Here is a 19,032-nt window from a genome sequence, read left to right as displayed (position 1 = left end):
GGAGCATCAGTTCCTTTGATGAATTCCCAGAAGTAGAATGGTTGTGTCACAGGCTAGGAATATTTTCAGGGTTTTGACATGCGTTACAAAATTGCCCTCCAGAAAGGTGGTGCCGGTTTACTCAGGAGATGAATTTGAGTGTTTGACTTTTCCGGCACCCTTGTGTTGACCTCTATATTTTATATGTTTTATGTGAAGTTTGAGGCAAGTCCACTTGCCCCTGAGGGTTTTTGGCAGCTGAAGAGAACTGTATGGGGAAAAAAAAGGAGAGTGACTTGGCCTGGGACAAAGAAAAGAATTATTTTCTTGCCTTGGTTACATAAACCTGTGTATTTACACCTTGTTTTGAGAATTTTGGTCCTCTTGATCATTTTGGTCCGTAAGTAAATATTTTAATTTTCCTTTTACCTATGTTTTGTGGTTTCTCAAGTGCCTCATATAAATTTTCCATTTGATTCTTACCGTAAACTTGTGCCGTAAGTAGGGTAATATACATCGAGGTAATATACATAATAGACACACCCATGTAATATACATGGAGGAAACAGATGCAGAGATATTGCAATTTACCTAGAGGAAACAAAGCTAATGAGAGGTACAACAGGGACACAAATGCTACTTTTCTGCATCCTGGTGTATGGTTCTTTATCTTGTGCTATTGGGACCTCCTTTGCCTTTCTGACAATTCTGCTTCAATTCCAGTCATTAATCAAATTTTATTGTTAAAGAGACCACTAGGATTTTTCTTAGTTCAGAATAGAATAGGAATTTTTTGTCTAAAAAATAGAATTCTTTGTGAAAAATCAGAATATAGAAATCTTAAAGGGAGGTGCAGATGTGTACCTGCCTGTACACACACTTCAGTTTTATCTCTGTTGTGGAAGAATATAAAATTAGAACTCCACTAAAATTTAGTTTAGTTTTTTTTTTTTTTTTCAGTTCTGCAGGGGACTAGGTTGAAGTTTGCTTTTGCCTATAAATGTCTTCATAGTATAAATTGATATTAACTAAATGTCTTGAAAACCTCAACTAGGTAATTCTTAAGAAGACCAGTTTGATTGAAACTAATTAGCCATTTCTCAAATCTTTATTGATTCAATTTTTTTAGTGTTTAGTGATTTAGTATTCAATTCTCACTCCTACCCTTTACTGTAATAAAACAGTTCCCTTGTAAGACTCTGATCCAGATGGGCTATATTTGCCTTGTTCTCCTCTGTATCTGTAGCATCTAGTGCAAGTAGATTTTGAATGAAGGAACAAGTTACTGTGGTCAGATGTGGATATTGAGTGGTTAATGCCCAGGTTGATTTAAGCTCTAAAAGATATTTCATTAAAACATTGATAAAAAGCTGAGACTTAGTTTCAGAGTTTCTCCCAAGGAGGGTGTGTATGTGTGTGTGTATAAACACATGTCTGTGCATGTGTTTTAAATACTACGGTATTAATCATTTAACTTGGATATTTTTGAACTCTCGTCATTGGTATGCTGTTGAGATGCCTATATAAGGGCTTTGTTTTTATCTGATTTTATTTGATATGTACAGATTTCATATTCTCATTTGTTTATTTCATATTCTCATTTGTTTATTATTAAACCTTTCTGCCCAAGAAATAAGAATGTTTAGAGCATTCACAGTTGCTGTAGGGATAGAGTGACTTTTAGGAGGCAAGAAGGCTGAGATTCTTTTTGTGACGTTCTCTGCTTTAGATTTTTAAAGGGCTTTTGAAATATTATTGAGGCTTTCAAATATTTTCTTATTTGTAATAAAAAAGGGCAGTGAGATTGACTAGATAAGGATAAACTAGTTTATAATAATTTTGAACCTAAAAAGATTTTTGTAATAATTTGGTATCTTGTTAAGGTGCCAATATTCGTATTTTTCAAATATTCATGTTGGATTGCTTAATAAATTTTTACGTCTCAGAATTCTTATGTTTTTTTTTTTTTTGTAAATGACTGAATTTAAAGAAGTTATCTTAGGACAAAATGCTTGCTTGAATCACTAAGATCAATAAAATAGTCATTTTCTTTTCATCTTTTTTCTTTAGGTCTTTTGTGGACTAACTCTTCACTGATTACCTACAACAGCAATATAGTTATGGCGACCTTCCAGACTTTCAGAAACACTCACATGAAAACTAGAGCATCTGTCAGAAAAGTAAGTTCACTATATTGGATTCCTTTTAGTGATAGTTTTAATAAAAATGTTGATCAGTTTTTTTGAAGTTGAAGTCTTGTTAAGCAGCTATGCTATGGTATTCTTGTTTTTAAAATGAATCTTATTATTGAATAACGATAAAATACTGAAAAGATTGGCATATATGAAAATAGTGATATGAAATCATGAAGACAATGAACTTTATTTCCCAAAGATCACGTCTCCCTATTTCTTCTCAGCAGATAGTTTTCTCTCTTCTTTTTAGCAATATGAGCATCAGGTGTGACTTTCCTTATACAGCTTTAACTTTACCCCAAAATATTACCATCCATTCATTCACTCAGCAAATATAATATAAATTTGAGTGCTGCTTATATGCCAGGCCCCGTGTTAGGTATGGGCTGGATAATCAGTAGTGAGCAAATTGAATGTGATTCCTGATTGCTTCTGCTTTCTTGTCTGAGGAAGAGCCCTCTCTCTTTCCTCCCTTGAGACGATTTGGTTACCCTTTCATTTCTTGACATTTTTGTCTTTGCTAAAGCTGTCGGAGGGTGTTACTTAAAGGCAGAAAGGGAGGATGAATACTGGGGGATGGTCAGCAGTCTTGGTGAACCCTTTTTTTAGCTTCATCTTCTGCATCATATGACACTCTTGACAAGTCCTTACATGTTAAGACAGCCTTTGACTTCTTTCGTTACAGCTTCTTTCTTTTCTTCTCTCTTACGATAACACTTGTCTCCTTTGCACATCTTCTTTCCAGCTTCTAATTGTTAGTGTTCTTGTAAGCTGCTAGGCCTGCCTTTTCGTTTATTTACTCATTTCTTCAGAGATCTGAGAAATGTTTAGATTTGACTGCTAACTGGAAGAGAGTGGTTGTCAAATCGAAAGGTGCCGGCGGAGTCGGAAAACAGAAAGTAAACTTATTTTGGAACAGTGTAGTAATTACATTTTTAAGTAATATGCCCCATGTGTTTTTCAGGTACCTTTAAACTTAGTAGGTCCCCTTTTTAATTTGAAAAAAGTACAATAAAAACTATTTTCTCTATTTCCACTTTCTGTAAAGTAGAGTATATAATACTTTTTTTCAGATTAGCAATTGGACCCATAGCTTTAAATTAATATTTAAATTGTACTGATTGCTTTAAATTAATAATTAGAACTAAGAAATACATATATACAAAATATAGTAGTGAGCTAGTGATCTTGTTCTTCAGACATTATACTACCTACCTATTTGACTTGAATTTACCAATATATTCCTGAGATAAGGAATTAGGCTGCAGCTGAAACTTTATACTATTAATTTAATGTCTTTTTTATTCAGATCATTATTTATATTAGGCCCATGATGAAGATTTGGTTTGAATTCACTTGAATACTTGGAAACCCTTTTAGATAAAAATACATGAATGTAAATATTATATACTGTTTATGTGTGTGTTATGCACAGCCTCATAATTCTTTGATTGCTTCCTTGCTTTCTAGGACAAAATTGACCCAGTTTCACTTTCTACTTTACCTTCCTCGGACCTAGAATGGGCTATTTCTCCAAAGAACCCCTGAATAGTATTTAGAAATCAAGATCTGTGCTTTGTTCCTTCACTGTCATGAGTTTATCGTGATTGCTCATGTTCAGATTTCACATTTCATATGTTTTCCTTTTTTCAGTTCATGTTCATATCTTAGCCTGAAAACTTCCACTCATTAATGAAAACAGAATCACTTAAACTTTTGAATGTTCAGATATTGGGGGAAAAAACAGTTCAATAAACACCACATATACTCTTCACTTAGATTTACTTTCTGTTAACATTTTGCCACACCCATTCTGTGTGTGTACATATATACACACTTCCCTTTTGAAACTAAATGAGAGTAGGCTACAGACATTATTTTACTTCTCTTCTTAATATATCAGCATGCGTCTCTTAAGAACATCAGCATTATTACCACCCCTCAGGAAATCGTTAATTCAGTAACACTGTCTAACATGCTGTCCATGCACAGATTTCCCCAGCTGTCTCAAGTATCCTTGTTACTTTTTCCTTGCCTCTCACCTAAGATCTAAGCGAGGTTGACACTCTGTGTTTGGGTATTGTGTTTCTTTGGTCTCCCCCAGTCTGCTCCAGTTCAGTGGTCTAGATTCTTTTCTCATGATGGCAAATCTTTGGAAGAGTCTGTACCAGTTATCTTGTAGAACATTCCCATATTCCGAGTTCATTTGTTTTTCCCTGTGGTTAGGTTCAGCAGGAACACCTCAAAGATGATGTCGTGGTCATTCCGCTCTGTCAGATCAGGCAGGCGGTGCATATTGTTAGTGCCAGGCTTGACCAGGTAGATAAGTTGTAACCACCAGGTATCTCCAATCTAAAGACACATAATCCCTTTGTAATTAACACTATTAATACATAATATGTAAGGTGATGTTGCAGAACAGTGTATCTTGTTCCCCAATAGCTTTTAACCCAGTGGATTAGGGTAATTGATGATCCTTTCCTAAGTCAGTAATTACATTGGAGGGAGTTACAAACGGAATTTTTAAATTTTGTCATTCTGTTCATATCTCTTAGCCAGCATTCTAATGTAAAGTAGCGCACTCCCCCAATCCCCACCCTTTTTATCTGTCTCTTTTAATGGACTTGTAGTTTTTTTTTAAATTCAGTTGTTATACTCCATTATCATTTTTATTTTTTGATGCTCAGATTATCCCAAATTTGGCCAATTGGAATTCCTTCAAGTTGGCTTCTGTGTTCTTTTGAAATAACCCAGTTAATCTGCATGTCCTTGCATTCTTTCACAATAAGATGTCCCAGCCACACTTCATACATTTCTGCCTCCGACCTGGAACCAGCCATTCTGTCAAGGGGGATCTAGTTCTTTTAATTGGTGAATGGTATTTAGAAGTCAAAATCTGTGTGCTGGGTATGCTCATTGCTACTGAGGGTCATTGCTTCTATGATGTATCAATGGGAAAATGTAGTACATACATCTGAAGAATCTTGAGTTCATATTGAAAGTTCAAATTTAACATTGCATTTTTTCTTAACTGCTTTGATTTCATATTTGCATCCCTTCTCTTAGATAAGATTTCCACTAATTTTTAATTTATTAAAATTAGCGAACATTTATTGAGTGCATCTTGTATGTGAGGTACTGAAATCTGGGGAAATAAATAGAGTATAAGACAATCTCTGACCTCAGTAATTTGGTTTAATGGGTAGGAAAGACTATATATGAAAGCAGTTATTATAACATGTTGTGATATAGGTTAAATGATCTTAATGTGCAAACAATACAGTAGGAACTTAGAGATTTATTATGACTAAGGGATGGGAAAATCTTCACAGATCTTGGGATGGGTAGGATTTCTACAGGGGAACATTGGGGAGTAAGGACATTTCTGATAGAAGAGCAGATCAACAAATCAGAAGGTAGAGAGAACTTAATGTTCTGTTTATGTCCAAATTTAATACCCATTTTTTAATGTACCTTTTTCCTCCCTCTGTTTCTTTGCACTTGTGACATCTTTCTCTTTCCAGTCTGGAATGCCTTCCCTCATTTTCATCATACAGCTGCTTTAAGACCCCTGAAAAGCCTTGTTTTGAGTTATTATCTCTTTCTTTTTTTCCATCTCCAACTTTGTTATGAGAGTCATCACGTTGTTAGCATACCTTACTATTAGCTTCCACATCGTCTCCTTATATAAATTGTTGCTCCTGTTCTGCCAGTGACTTGGAAATCAGACATGTGATCTGTTAGGTTTTAGTGCAGGGTGAGAGTGAGAGAACCTGGCTGAGGGCCTCGTGGTCTCCAGTGGGTTGAGTGACTGGGCTGTGGCATGTGTGCGTTGAACACGTCGAGCTCTACTTTAGCCTTTTGTTCTTTCTTCCTCTCAGCTGAGTTGAGTTCTGTTACATCAAAAGGTTTCCAGTGAATATTCATTGGAAAGTTAGTGACTCTTCATTTAATCCATCACCAGGATTTTTTACCTTGTCTTAGAATTAAGTAGATTAAGAATATCTTTTATTTTCAGAGCTTCAGTGAAGATGTGTTCCAGTCCGTAAAGTCTTTATTGCAGAGTGAGAAGGAACTATGCAGTGTATCAGCAGAGGACTGTTTAAAGCAGGATGAACATGCCAGTTTGACTGAGGTTTGACAGATTACTCTCTATACCCTTTCCTAATGCAGCACAATGTATTTTCATGTATCTTTGTAGAACTGCATCGTCTATTTTTAGAATGCCTAAAATCTCTGCACATTAATACATGCGTGAGAAGTACCTGTTTTAAATATTAAATACCTGCTAACATTAGTGTATTATAATGAGCACATTTAATTCACTGCACAGGCATTACCTGCCACTCATCAGACACACAGCACTGTATTAGATGATTTCTGCTATGTTCAGTAATTGGGACTTTCATACTAAAATTTTCTACTCTGAAACAAAATATATACTTATTTCTTATATTTATTTTTTGGGTTATTGTTTTCTTGGTTGTTTAAATTCAGTGCTTTGGTTCAAAATGAAAAAGTAGTGGTACGTTTATTTTGAAATTAAGATGTTTACCACCTTACGGATACGATATACTACTTGCTCATCTATTTCTCTGTTGCATCAGCGTTTCCAGCCTTTGTTTGAATTTATTACTATAAAAAGGAGTTAAATTTTTTTCAACAGTATAGCCATAGTCGATCAATACATTTATGTTACCAAAGAAGAGAGATAGGGTATTGGGCCATTGAAGCTCAAAACCAATAAATATGTGAATTTAAAAATTTTTTTGAAATCAGGGTTCTAATAAAAAATCTTGATTATTATTTTTGGGAATGATTTTCTTTCATATTCCTTGAGAAACTGTATTTGAAGTGGTTCCATAGGATGGTGAGCACACCTTTCAGACCCTGTAATGGTCTCTGACCTGTGCCTCTTCTTTTTGTATCAGCTCAGTGCTGTGGCTCTTGGCTGTTCTCCTCTTTTTTATCCTTTTTTACTTTATTTTAGTAAAGCCAAGCCACTCCTAATCTCCTCAGCTGTTGCCAAGCGTGACAAGTCTTCTGTGTCCTCTGCCCTCAAACAGTTTTCCAGCCGTCTCTCTCCAGTTGCTTACACAGTGCCCCTCTGAGCCCACATTCCTTAATCAATGGGAAATTCAAACTTCTCCTGGCACCTTCAAAACTCTATGCCAGCTTATTTTCTCTTTTGTATTCAGTAAAAGGAAACTTGAAAGAATAGAAGGAATTTCTCATTTTAGGCTATAGATATCTCCAAGTATCTTTTTGAAGAAAGGAAGGAAACTTGTTATTTGAGTGTCTCTTTGTTGTCGAGTGCCGATGATGTGCTAGGCACTTTCCTTCACATTATCTAATTAATCCTCACAACTGTGGGAGAGGAGGTGTGTTACCTTAAGTTTTATAGGTGAGGAGACAGGCTCCTGCAGGTTAATAACTTACCTAGGCACCTGGAAATTAACTGTAACGTTTCTGTGAAGTAGTACCCATAATTAATGAGAATAAAGATTCTGGAATAATCTAAGATTCTGACTTGCTTTTTAATTATCAGAAAGAGATCTAAAGTATATTGAGTGTTGCTTTGTATTTCAACTATGCTGTTTTCCATTAATGCTTGAGAGTTGATTACCTGTATTGCTGCCATTTAAGTGCTTCATATTTTTAGTCACAGTACTTGCTTAGTAGACAGTTTACTAGTCTATCTTCAAGTGACCAAAATTTCTTCTTATGATGTCAAAGACATAAAGGGAATATAAATTTTTAAAATAATACTTTTTCAGGTTATAAAAGTGTACATCATCCATATAGAAAAATAAGAAATACTGAAAGCATAAAAAAGAAAATGACTATCATTAATCCTGTGAATTAAGAAAGAAAAAACCATGGGGGAAAAGAGTAGAGAAAAATAAGATCACTTATAATTCCATCATTGAGAGTTAATCACTGCTTATAATTTGGTATATTATCATCCAGTATTATTTTCCATGCATATGTTTTTAAAAATAAGGTTGAAATTGTGTGCATAGTCTATATCATATTTCTGTAACTTGTCCTTTTTACTTAATAATGTGACATTTCCTCAGGCCATTAGATTTTCTTCAGTAATTTAATTTACATAAACTTTTGCAGAGGAATCTCTGTGTAAAGGCATTGAAGGAAAAAAGTGATGATATCCCAAAGAGTCAATCAGGAGGTAGCCTTGGGGGTGCCCAGGAAAGACCTCTCTGAGGAGGTGACATTTAGGTTGGAACTTAAAGAATGAGGAGGAGCTAGGCATGTAAACATCCATGGAATAGAGATCCGGGTTGAAAGGGCACCACTCTGAAGCCCCTAGGCAAGAATGTTCTGGCGTGTTCTGGACCCAGAAAGGGGCCCATGTGTATGAATGCAAGTGAGGGAAAGTTGAAGGCACCAGCTAAGCCAGAGCCTTGGGCCCTGTGTTAGGACTTTGCACTGAGAAGCCTGGAAAGGTTTCGACAGGGAAATGACAGGATAATTCCTGGGGCAGGTGGGAGAGGATTGGAGGTGCACGGGTGAGAAGTGGCATCAGGGGCTATGGAGAGAAGTGGGTACATGTGAGATATGTTTGGGGACTAGAATTGATTGAACTGGCTAATGAAGTGGCTGTGGGGGAGGTTTAGGAACCTCAGTTCTGGAGTCAAATCTTTGGTGAAAAAACTTTGTGATCATCTTAGAAAAAATTAATCATCCTGTCCACGACAGCAGCATTTTAATGCTTTGTGTGCTTTTTTTTGCTGTTTCTCAGCTCTGTCACAGTCTAATTGAGACAAGACTTTAAAATTTTAATGGATCTTTATTCCTTTTTTATTCAGGTCACATTTCTAGATTTTAATGAAGAAACAGATGCTGCTCATATACAGGTATGGTCGATTTATTGAACTGGAAAGGGCCCTGAGAGATTATGTGGAACAAATTTTAAGAGCATGGAAACTTTGCCTTATTAGCCCCAAATTTACATTAAACTCTTCTGTTATCATTCCTATTTAAAATTAAAAGATGACATTTTGAGATCAATTTTTGAGTGTGCCTTGGACATTTTCACTTTTAGTGTTTTCACCAAGCGTCCTTGTTATGACAGAAAGCAGTTTTAGGTTAAGAGACCACAAAAGTCACTTATCTGAGAAGGTTGCAAACCACAGGCTGACGTTTTCTCCATTCTGTCATAATGTAGACTGAAAGGTTTATTTTTTTATTTTGATGTTTTTATAATCTAACTTCAACAGTCATATTCTTATGTTTTTAATTGAGATAGAGTTAAATTTAAAAGATAAAATTTGTAAAAAGTTGTGAAAATTTTAGCCTGTTTGATTTAGGCAGGTGTTTATAAAGGGACTGACAGTTGAGATTAGGATCAGCAAAGGAAAGCTCCACAGTTACATGAAGAGGAGTTGAAGCTCGTGTAGATGTGGTAGGCGTACTTTTTTTCACCTCGTACCGCTTCTTAAAATTTGTGATTGCCGTGCTTCCTTTTGTGGCAGTAAAGCATCTCCTAGTAGAAGAAGCAACACTGCATTATTTATAAAGATAATGCATATCAGGTGATGATGAATGAAAACTCTGCAGTGTGTCTTGATTGTGCCTGAAAGAAATAGTTTCGACAGAAGGCACAAGAGAAGATATAGTCCCGAGAACGTAAGGCTGAAAGAAGTATCCAAAATATTTCTTTCATACTCTACTTCCTCTTTAAGAATTACTGATAAAACCAGGAAAAAATACCCTACGAAGGGTCAAAGATGTTAATAATTCTTTTAACTGGGCAAAACAGTTACATAAAAAGGGCAAATGAGAAGAAAAAAAAAGGCATTTTCTTTTCCTTTACATCTTCATAAAATTTTCAGTAAAGTCTGATATAATACCTTAGAGAGGAAAGGCAGAAAAATAGACTTGGATTTTATAAATATGTAACTTAAGCTCCAAAGAAGTATATTCTATAGGCAAGAATCCCATTTGAAAAATTCCATGGTTGACCAGAGCCTCCCATCAAGCCTCTTAGATAGCCTCAACCGCCAGAGGGCAGAAAACAGAAGCAAGAAAAACTACAATCCTGCAGCCTGTGGAACAAAAACCACATTTACAGAAAGATAGACAAGATGAAAAGGCAGAGGGCTATATACCAGATGAAGGAACAAGAAAAAACCCCAGAAAAACAACTAAATGAAGTGGAGATAGGCAACCTTTCAGAAAAAGAATTCAGAATAATGATAGTGAAGATGATCCAGGACCTCGGAATAAGAATGGAGGCAAAGATTGAGAAGATGCAAGAAATGATTAACAAAGACCTAGAAGAATTAAAGAACAAACAAACAGATGACCAATACAATAACTGAAGTGAAAACTACACTAGAAGGAATCAATAGCAGAATAACTGAGGCAGAAGAACGGATAAGTGACCTGGAAGACAGAATGGTGGAATTCACTGCTGTGGAACAGACTAAAGAAAAAAGAATGAAAAGAAATGAAGACAGCCTGAGAGACCTCTGGGACAACATTAAACACAACAACATTCGCATTATAGGGGTCCCAGAAGGAGAAGAGAGAGAGAAAGGGCCAGAGAAAATATTTGAAGAGATTATAGTCGAAAACTTCCCTAACATGGGAAAGGAAGTAGCCACCCAAGTCCAGGAAACGCAGAGAGTCCCATACAGGATAAACCCAAGGAGAAACACGCAGAGACACATAGTAATCAAATTGGCAAAAATTAAAGACAAAGAAAAATTATTGAAAGCAGCAAGGGAAAAACGACAAATAACCTACAAGGGAACTCCCATAAGGTTAACAGCTGATTTCTCAGCAGAAACTCTACAAGCCATAAGGGAGTGGCATGATATACTTAAAGTGATGAAAGGGAAGAACCTGCAACCAAGATTACTCTACCCGGCAAGGATCTCATTTAGATTTGATGGAGAAATCAAAAGCTTTACAGACAAACAAAAGCTAAGAGAATTCAGCACCACCAAACCAGCTCTATAACAAATGCTAAAGGGACTTCTCTAAGTGGGAAACGCAAGAGAAGAAAAGGACCTACAAAAACAAACCCAAAACAATTAAGAAAATGGTCATAGGAACATACACATCGATAATTACCTTAAACGTGAATGGATTAAATGCTCCAACCAAAAGACACAGGCTCGCTGAATGGATACAAAAACAAGACCCATATATATGCTGTCTACAAGAGACCCACTTCAGACCTAGGGACACATACAGACTGAAAGTGAGGGGATGGAAAAAGATATTCCATGCAAATGGAAATCAAAAGAAAGCTGGAGTAGCTATACTCATATCAGATAAGATAGACTTTAAAATAAAGAATGTTACAAGAGACAAAGGAAGGACACTACATAATGATCAAGGGATCAATCCAAGAAGAAGATATAACAATTATAAATATATATGCACCCAACATAGGAGCACCTCAATACATAAGGCAACTGCTAACAGCTATAAAAGAGGAAATCGACAGTAACACAGTAATAGTGGGGGACTTTAATACCTCACTTACACCAATGGACAGATCATCCAAAATGAAAATAAATAAGGAAACAAGCTTTAAATGACACAATAGACCAGATAGATTTAATTGATATTTATAGGACATTCCATCCAAAAACAGCAGATTACACGTTCTTCTCAAGTGCGCATGGAACATTCACTAGGAAAGATCACATCTTGGGTCACAAATCAAGCCTCAGTAAATTTAAGAAAATTGAAATCATATCAGGCATCTTTTCTGACCACAACGCTATGACATTAGAAATGAATTACAGGGAAAAAAACGTAAAAAACACAAACACATGGAGGCTAAACAGTACGTTACTAAATAACCAAGAGATCACTGAAGAAATCAAAGAGGAAATCAAAAAATACCTATAGACAAATGACGATGAAAGCACGACGACCCAAAACCTATGGGATGCAGCAAAAACAGTTCTAAGAGGGAAGTTTATAGCTATACAAGCCTACCTAAAGAAACAAGAAAAATTTCAAGTAAACAATCTAACCTTACACCTAAAGAAACTAGAGAAAGAAGAACAAACAAAACCCAAAGTTAGCAGAAGGAAAGAAATCGTAAAGATCAGAGCGGAAATAAGTGAAATAGAAACAAAACAATAGCAAAGATCAATGAAACTAAAAGCTGGTTCTTTGAGAAGATAAAGAAAATTGATAAGCCATTAGCCAGACTCATCAAGAAAAAGAGGGAGAGGACTCAAATCAATAAAATCAGAAATGAAAAAGGAGAAGTTACAACAGACACTGAAGAACTAGAGAGCATCCTAAGAGACTACTACAAGCAACTCTATGCCAATAAAAGGGACAACCTGGAAGAAATGGACAAATTCTTAGAAAGGTATAACCTTCCAAGACTGAACCAGGAAGAAACAGAAAATATGAACAGACCAATCACAGGTAATGAAATTGAAACTGTGATTAAACATCTTCCAACAAAAAAAAGTCCAGGACCAGATGGCTTCACAGGTGAATTCTATCAAACATTTAGAGAAGAACTAACACCCATCCTTCTCAAACTCTTCCAAAAAATTGCAGAGGAAGGAACACTCCCAAACTCATTCTATGAGGCCACCATCACCCTGATACCAAAACCAGACAAAGACACTACAAAAAAAGAAAATTGCATACCAGTATCATTGATGAATATAGATGCAGAAATACTCAACAAAATACTAGCAAACAGAATCCAACAACACATTTAAAAGGATCATACGCCACGATCAACTGGGATTTATCCAGGGATGCAAGGATTCTTTAATATACGCAAATCAATCAATGTGATACACCATATTAACAAATTGAAGAATAAAAACCATATGATCATCTCAATAGATGCAGAAAAAGCTTTTGACAAAATTCAACACCAATTTATGATAAAAACTCTCCAGAAAGTGGGCATAGAGGGAACCTACCTCAACATAATAAAGGCCATATATGACAAACCCACAGCAAACATCATTCTCAACGATGAAAAACTGAAAGCATTTCCTCTAAGATCAGGAACAAGACAAGGATGTCCACTCTCACCACTATAATTCAACATAGTTTTGGAAGTTCTAGCCATGGCAATCAGAGAAGAAAAAGAAATAAAAGGAATACAAATTGGAAAAGAAGAAGTAAAACTGTCACTGTTTGCAGATGACATGATACTATACATAGAGAATCCTAAAACTGCCACCAGAAAACTGCTAGAGCTAATTAATGAATTTGGTAAAGTTGCAGGATACAAAATTAATGCACAGAAATCTCTTGCATTCCTATACACTAATGATGAAAAATTTGAAAGAGAAATTAAGGAAACACTCCCATTTACCACTGCAACAAAAAGAATAAAATACCTAGGAATAAACCTTCCTAAGGAGACAAAAGACCTGTATGCAGAAAACTATAAGACACTGATGAAAGAAATTAAAGATGATACCAACAGATGGAGAGATATACCATGTTCTTGGATGGAAAGAATCAACATTGTGAAAATGACTATACTACCCAAAGCAATCTACAGATTCAATGCAATCCCTATCAAATTACCAATGGCATTTTTTACAGAACTAGAACAAATCATCTTAAAATTTGTATGGAGACACAAAAGACCCCGAATAGCCAAAGCAGTCTTGAGGGAAAAAAACGGAGCTGGAGGAATCAGACTCCCTGACTTCAGACTATACTACAAAGCTACAGTAGTCAAGACAATATGGTACTGGCACAAAAACAGAAACATAGATCAATGGAACAAGATAGAAAGCCCAGAGATAAACCCATGCACCTATGGTCAACTAATCTATGACAAAGGAGGCAAAGATATACAATGGAGAAAAGCCAGTCTCTTCGATAAGTGTTGCTGGGAAAACTGGACAGCTACATGTAAAAGAATGAAATTAGAATACTCCCTAACACCATACACAAAAATAAACTCAAAATGGATTAGAGACCTAAATGTAAGACTGGACAGTATAAAACTCTTAGAGGAAAACATAGGAAGAACACTCTTTGACATAAATCACAGCAAGATCTTTTTTGATCCACCTCCTAGAGTAATGGAAATAAAAACAAACCAAAAAAAAAGAAAAATTCCATGGTTAAACTTTAGGACTGCAGGTTGACATTTGCAGCTAAAAACTATTAAATGCCTAAATTGTCGTGGATGTGTGAGATAACCCTGTAAAATTTTGTTATAGCTTGGTATCATTATGTTTAAAAGGCTACAGAAATAGTCATTTAAAAATATTTTAGTACATTTTATTTTTGAGTTTTTACAAAATTGATTGTGGCCAGTAAACTGCGTATGTTAACTATTATGAAGTGGAAAATTTATTAACCAGTAGACCTTATGTTTTTTTATAAGGCCACATTATAGGGACTTTAACAAAAGTGTTATGCTACAGTGTTATTTATTGTGTTATTGCTTTAAATTAGGATTTGGCTGCAGTTTCTTTGGAACTCCCAGATCTTCTGAATTCACTGCACTTCTGCAGTCTAAATGAAAATGAAATTATTTGTATGAAGGATATAAATAAATCATCAGATATAAACAATGGTCCTCTAAACCAGGTAACTTTTATATATTATTTCTAATGAGTTTTTGTTGGCAAATTTTACAGTGACATTTGATTTAGTGTATTAAACTTTTAAATGCTTGGGTGAAGTTTCTTTTTGTTTAATGCCATCTCAAGGAAATATGATTCATAAGAAATCTAACTCAAGAATCTTTGAAATCACTGAAGGGTAAAATAATTTTGGTCATAGCTTTAAATTAGATTTTCCATGTGTGAAGCTCTGTAAGTGGTATGCAAGTACATATTAATTTTTTTCTAAAATTTGATTGTTTCTGGATTTCTTGAACTGCTACCTGTGTGTTAAGTCATAGGAATTTTTCCCTCTTATTTCCAGTTTCAAATTTGTGTAAATATTGTGCTGTATGTTTTAGAGAACATACTTTAACTCATTTTCTTGTTTAAAAAATTCCATGTAAAATGGATATCTGAAGATATGTTCTTTGTTTATAAACGAAAATGTCATCATTTCCAAAAGGCCATTAGTTTTGTGACATTGAGCTTTTAGTTCTTTATTAAGTGTTACTTTGTTGTTAATACCTCAAAGAAAAATGAATTGCATGTTTTCCCTCCTGAAAATTGAATTATTAGTGTATTTAAAATTTGAATTACTTATTCCCTGAAGTATAAAATACCACTGTGTTCGTTATGAGATTTACAGATAAAAGTAGAACTGCTCTCTTTATTTCCTTAATTATATTTTTCATTTATACTTACTTTGTTTTATTTGCTAGGATACAAGAGGTGATTAGCTATTTTATCTAATTTCTAGTTTTTTGAGTAAGTCATTTGTCAATATTTACATTTTTAAAAATAATATGGAAAAATCTGGCGACTTCTATTTTTAATCAAAGCTATAAACATTATTGTAAATTGAAATACTAGGGGAATTTAGGTAAAAGGAGGGGATGATCCTTTTATGATAGGAGAGAATGTGGTATCATACTAAAAGCTATGGGAAAATGGGATACAGAAAGACTAAGACCTGGTTCCTGTCCTCAAGCAGTTTACAGTGTAGTTGTTGAACTAGGTGAATGATTAAATAAGAAAAATCACAGGACTGTACAATAATACAGGAAAACATAATTGTTAAAGGAATGGATAGCAGGTTTAAGGAGATAGAATAGGTAGAATTTGAATACCTGGATAAGAGAAAGATGGGAGAAAAAGAGATTGAGAAGTGAGAAGTATTGTAGAGAAAGAATGAGGAAAAGAATTAAACATTACAAAACCAGGGAGCCTTTCAGGATGCATGTGTTTCTTTTCTTCTTCTTCTTCTTTTTTTTTAAAATGGGATCATGTTATTTCTAGGTTTCATTTCCAGGTAATATGTCTTGTAAGTATAATATATTTTGAAATTAAAATTATTCTTATCATCTTTTATCTTTCCCAAGAGTCATTGTCCTGGAATGCTTTGTGTCATGAGAGTGTCATCTACATTACCAAGACTCAGAATTGATTTTATCTTTAGTCTCCTAAGTAAATATGCTATGGGTATAAGGTACACCCTGGACACATGTTTGCATCAGAAGTGCCAACTTGAGGCCACTAATGAAGATGATGACGATACTAACCAGTCAGTATCTTCCATCGAAGATGACTTTGTCACTGCCTTTGAGCACTTAGAGGAGGAAGAGACTTCAAAGCCATATAATGATGGTTTGTTCTTTACTAGATTTTTTTCTTGAAATAGAGAATTAAGGTGTAAAGTTCAGTTTTAAAAGTTTTAAGGCAGACTTGTTCAGTTGAAATTTATTTTGAAATTTGATCAGGTTTAAGCATCTAAATCTTCTTTTCTGATTGAGGAATTAATTTCCTTGTGATTTTAAGTTCATCGTTATCTGGTTTTTAGTTTTGTTCTTTCTCTTCTTATTTAGGTAGTACTGTTCAAGTACTGTTTCCCTTATTACATTAAGCGTTTGGAACATGCCTAAGTTCAAATTTGAGCAGACTTAGCTGACAGAGTCACCTAAATATTAGTGTTTCTAACATGCGACAGTGTGCTAGGCATTCTGTAGACCAGGTATTCCCAGATGTGGGGTAAAATAAAGCATGTACTTGCTTTTAAGTATGATTTGGGATGAACCTGTTAAACAATATAGTGTAGAAGATACAGTACAAATAAATAATCTCATGCTTCAAGTCTACTTATTCCCATTGATTTAAATTAATTAAAAAATTCTGTTCAAGAATAATCATTTTATTCTTTTCCTGTAGGAATAAACATTACTGCACTAAGGAGCCAGTGTGATGCTGCTTCACAGACTATTTCTGGTCACCGTTTAGAAACCAGGGTTCTGGTTGGCTCTGGGTGGCAGAAGTCATTGGCTAAACCTTCTGCTTCTTTAATGAGTATTCTGGGACATAAAGAACTGCCTTCTGTGAAACCTTCAGTCACGACATCAGTTTCTGAGCCTTGGGTCCAAAGGAGTTTCTATAGGTCATCCACTGCTTCAGATAAAGATAGTGATGCTGATGTGCAGAAACAGTTGTTCTCTTCTTCTCCTGCCTACTCGTCTGAATCAGAATGCTCAAGTCCAAGTCCTGTTATTTTCTTGGATGAAGAAGGATATCAAAAAAGTTTAAAAGCAAAACTTGAGTTACCTAAAATTCCTGTGATGAAAGATGATATTGAGGATTCAGACTCAGAAGTAAGTGAGTTTTTCGATAGTTTTGATCAGTTTGATGAACTAGAACAGACTTTGGAGTCTGCTTGTCCATTTCTAAAAGATCCTGCCATAGGGAAGCTGTCACAAAAAAAAGGGCACAAACATGAAAAATTGTGTTCTGTAACCACTACAATGAATCCTCAAAAATTCAAGTTTGATCGTCCAGCTCTCCCAGCTAATGTTAGGAAGCCAACTCCTCGTAAACCAGAATCCCCTTACAGTAACCTGTGTGATGCTCCAGATTCTCCCCGCCCAGTGAAGGCATCAGGGGAAGACAGTGGTTTGTTTAGCCCTATTCGATCCTCTGCTTTTAGTCCTCTTGGAGGCTGTACTTCTGCTGAATGTTTTTGCCAAACAGATATTGGTGAAGATAGGATTCATGAAAATCATGATTCTGTGTATTATACCTATGAAGATTACGCAGATAGCCTTTCATGTGAAGTACTGGGCTCGGTTCTTTATACCCAACATACAAATGCAACATCCAACATTAATGGTATTAAAAAGGGAGAAAATAAAATGGTAGCTCTTAAGTGTGGAAGCCTTGATCAAAAAAGTAAATCTAAAAATAAATCCTCAATGATTAAAGATAGCATTCAGAAGTTTGCAGCAGATCTTGTGGAGAAAAGTTTTGGCAGTGCATTTAAAGACTTACAGAAAGGAGTCTTTTCATGTACCAATGCTTTGTGCCAATTAGCCGTCAAATTGACATCATCCGTTTTTCAGATGGCATTTAATGAACTGAGAAGGCAGCGTGCGTTTTCGTTGAAAGAATGTGCCATTAGTGGTCTGGCTAATTTTTTGGTGAGTGAAGCTTTCACAAATGCTCTAAAAGATTTACAGTATGTAAAGAAGCAGATCTTTACAAACACTGTTGCTAGGTTTGCTGCAGATCTTGCTGAAGAACTTGTTTTTGAAGGCATCATGGAAGTGTGTCAGTTTTCGTATCCTCCAACACCTGCATCTCCACAGCGTCGGTCATTTGACTATGAAGACAAAGTAGTGAAGTCCTATGCAAAAGATTTGTCTGAATCTGTAATACAGGAAGCGTTCATTGAGCTGTCTCAAGTTGACGTGACCTTCACAACAAAGGCAGCAGTTAGTGTTTCCACAGATAACATTAAGTATGTGAGTGCAGAAAATGTAGTGCCATCGACACAGACGTCTACATTTTCCCCTACTTTTAATGGTCAAACAATTATGGTGACAAAACCAATGCAGGAATATAAAAAGGAATACACAGTACAACAGGCCTTGTTTTGTACTTCTGGAGTTGTTACTTCTATACCAGTGCCCTTGGCAGGAAGTGCTCTTCTCCCATATCATATTTCATCTAATATGTATCAGGCAAAGTCTCATCCATCATCTGATGATAGTAATTTGAATGGTGGTTCTACCCAAGCAGGGGTTGCCACAAAAAACAAAGAAGAGGAGGTAGCTTGTCTCAGGAATATTTGTTTACCTTCAGAACACCATCCGGGTAACCAGAATGATGTTAAACCAACTAATGATGATATTGAAATGGAGAGCTCTTCAAAAGTAACGAGTGATCCTGTGATTATTAACAATTTTTCTGTGGCAGTGGTGCATACAATAGTAAATGAAACT

At 35.4% G+C, this 19,032-nt stretch overlaps 1 protein-coding gene across 1 annotated transcript in view; it reads left to right on the top strand.

Moving 5' to 3' along the window:
- The window catches only part of AKAP11 (A-kinase anchoring protein 11), a 53,456-nt gene that overhangs the window by 14,072 nt on the left and 20,352 nt on the right, over positions 1–19,032 (top strand). The window contains exons 2-7 of the mRNA XM_082365763.1: positions 2,050–2,159; positions 6,193–6,309; positions 9,005–9,052; positions 14,619–14,753; positions 16,150–16,414; positions 16,973–19,032. Coding sequence (XP_082221889.1) covers positions 2,100–2,159; positions 6,193–6,309; positions 9,005–9,052; positions 14,619–14,753; positions 16,150–16,414; positions 16,973–19,032 — 2,685 coding nt within the window. The 5' untranslated portion in view covers positions 2,050–2,099. The remainder of the gene's footprint in view (positions 1–2,049; positions 2,160–6,192; positions 6,310–9,004; positions 9,053–14,618; positions 14,754–16,149; positions 16,415–16,972) is intronic.

This window comes from Balaenoptera borealis, assembly GCF_965194805.1.
Source record: "Balaenoptera borealis genome assembly, chromosome: 18".
Taxonomy (NCBI): domain Eukaryota; kingdom Metazoa; phylum Chordata; class Mammalia; order Artiodactyla; family Balaenopteridae; genus Balaenoptera; species Balaenoptera borealis.
The sequence above is the reverse complement of the archived record's forward strand: the minus strand, read 5'-3'. Positions and strand labels throughout refer to the sequence as shown.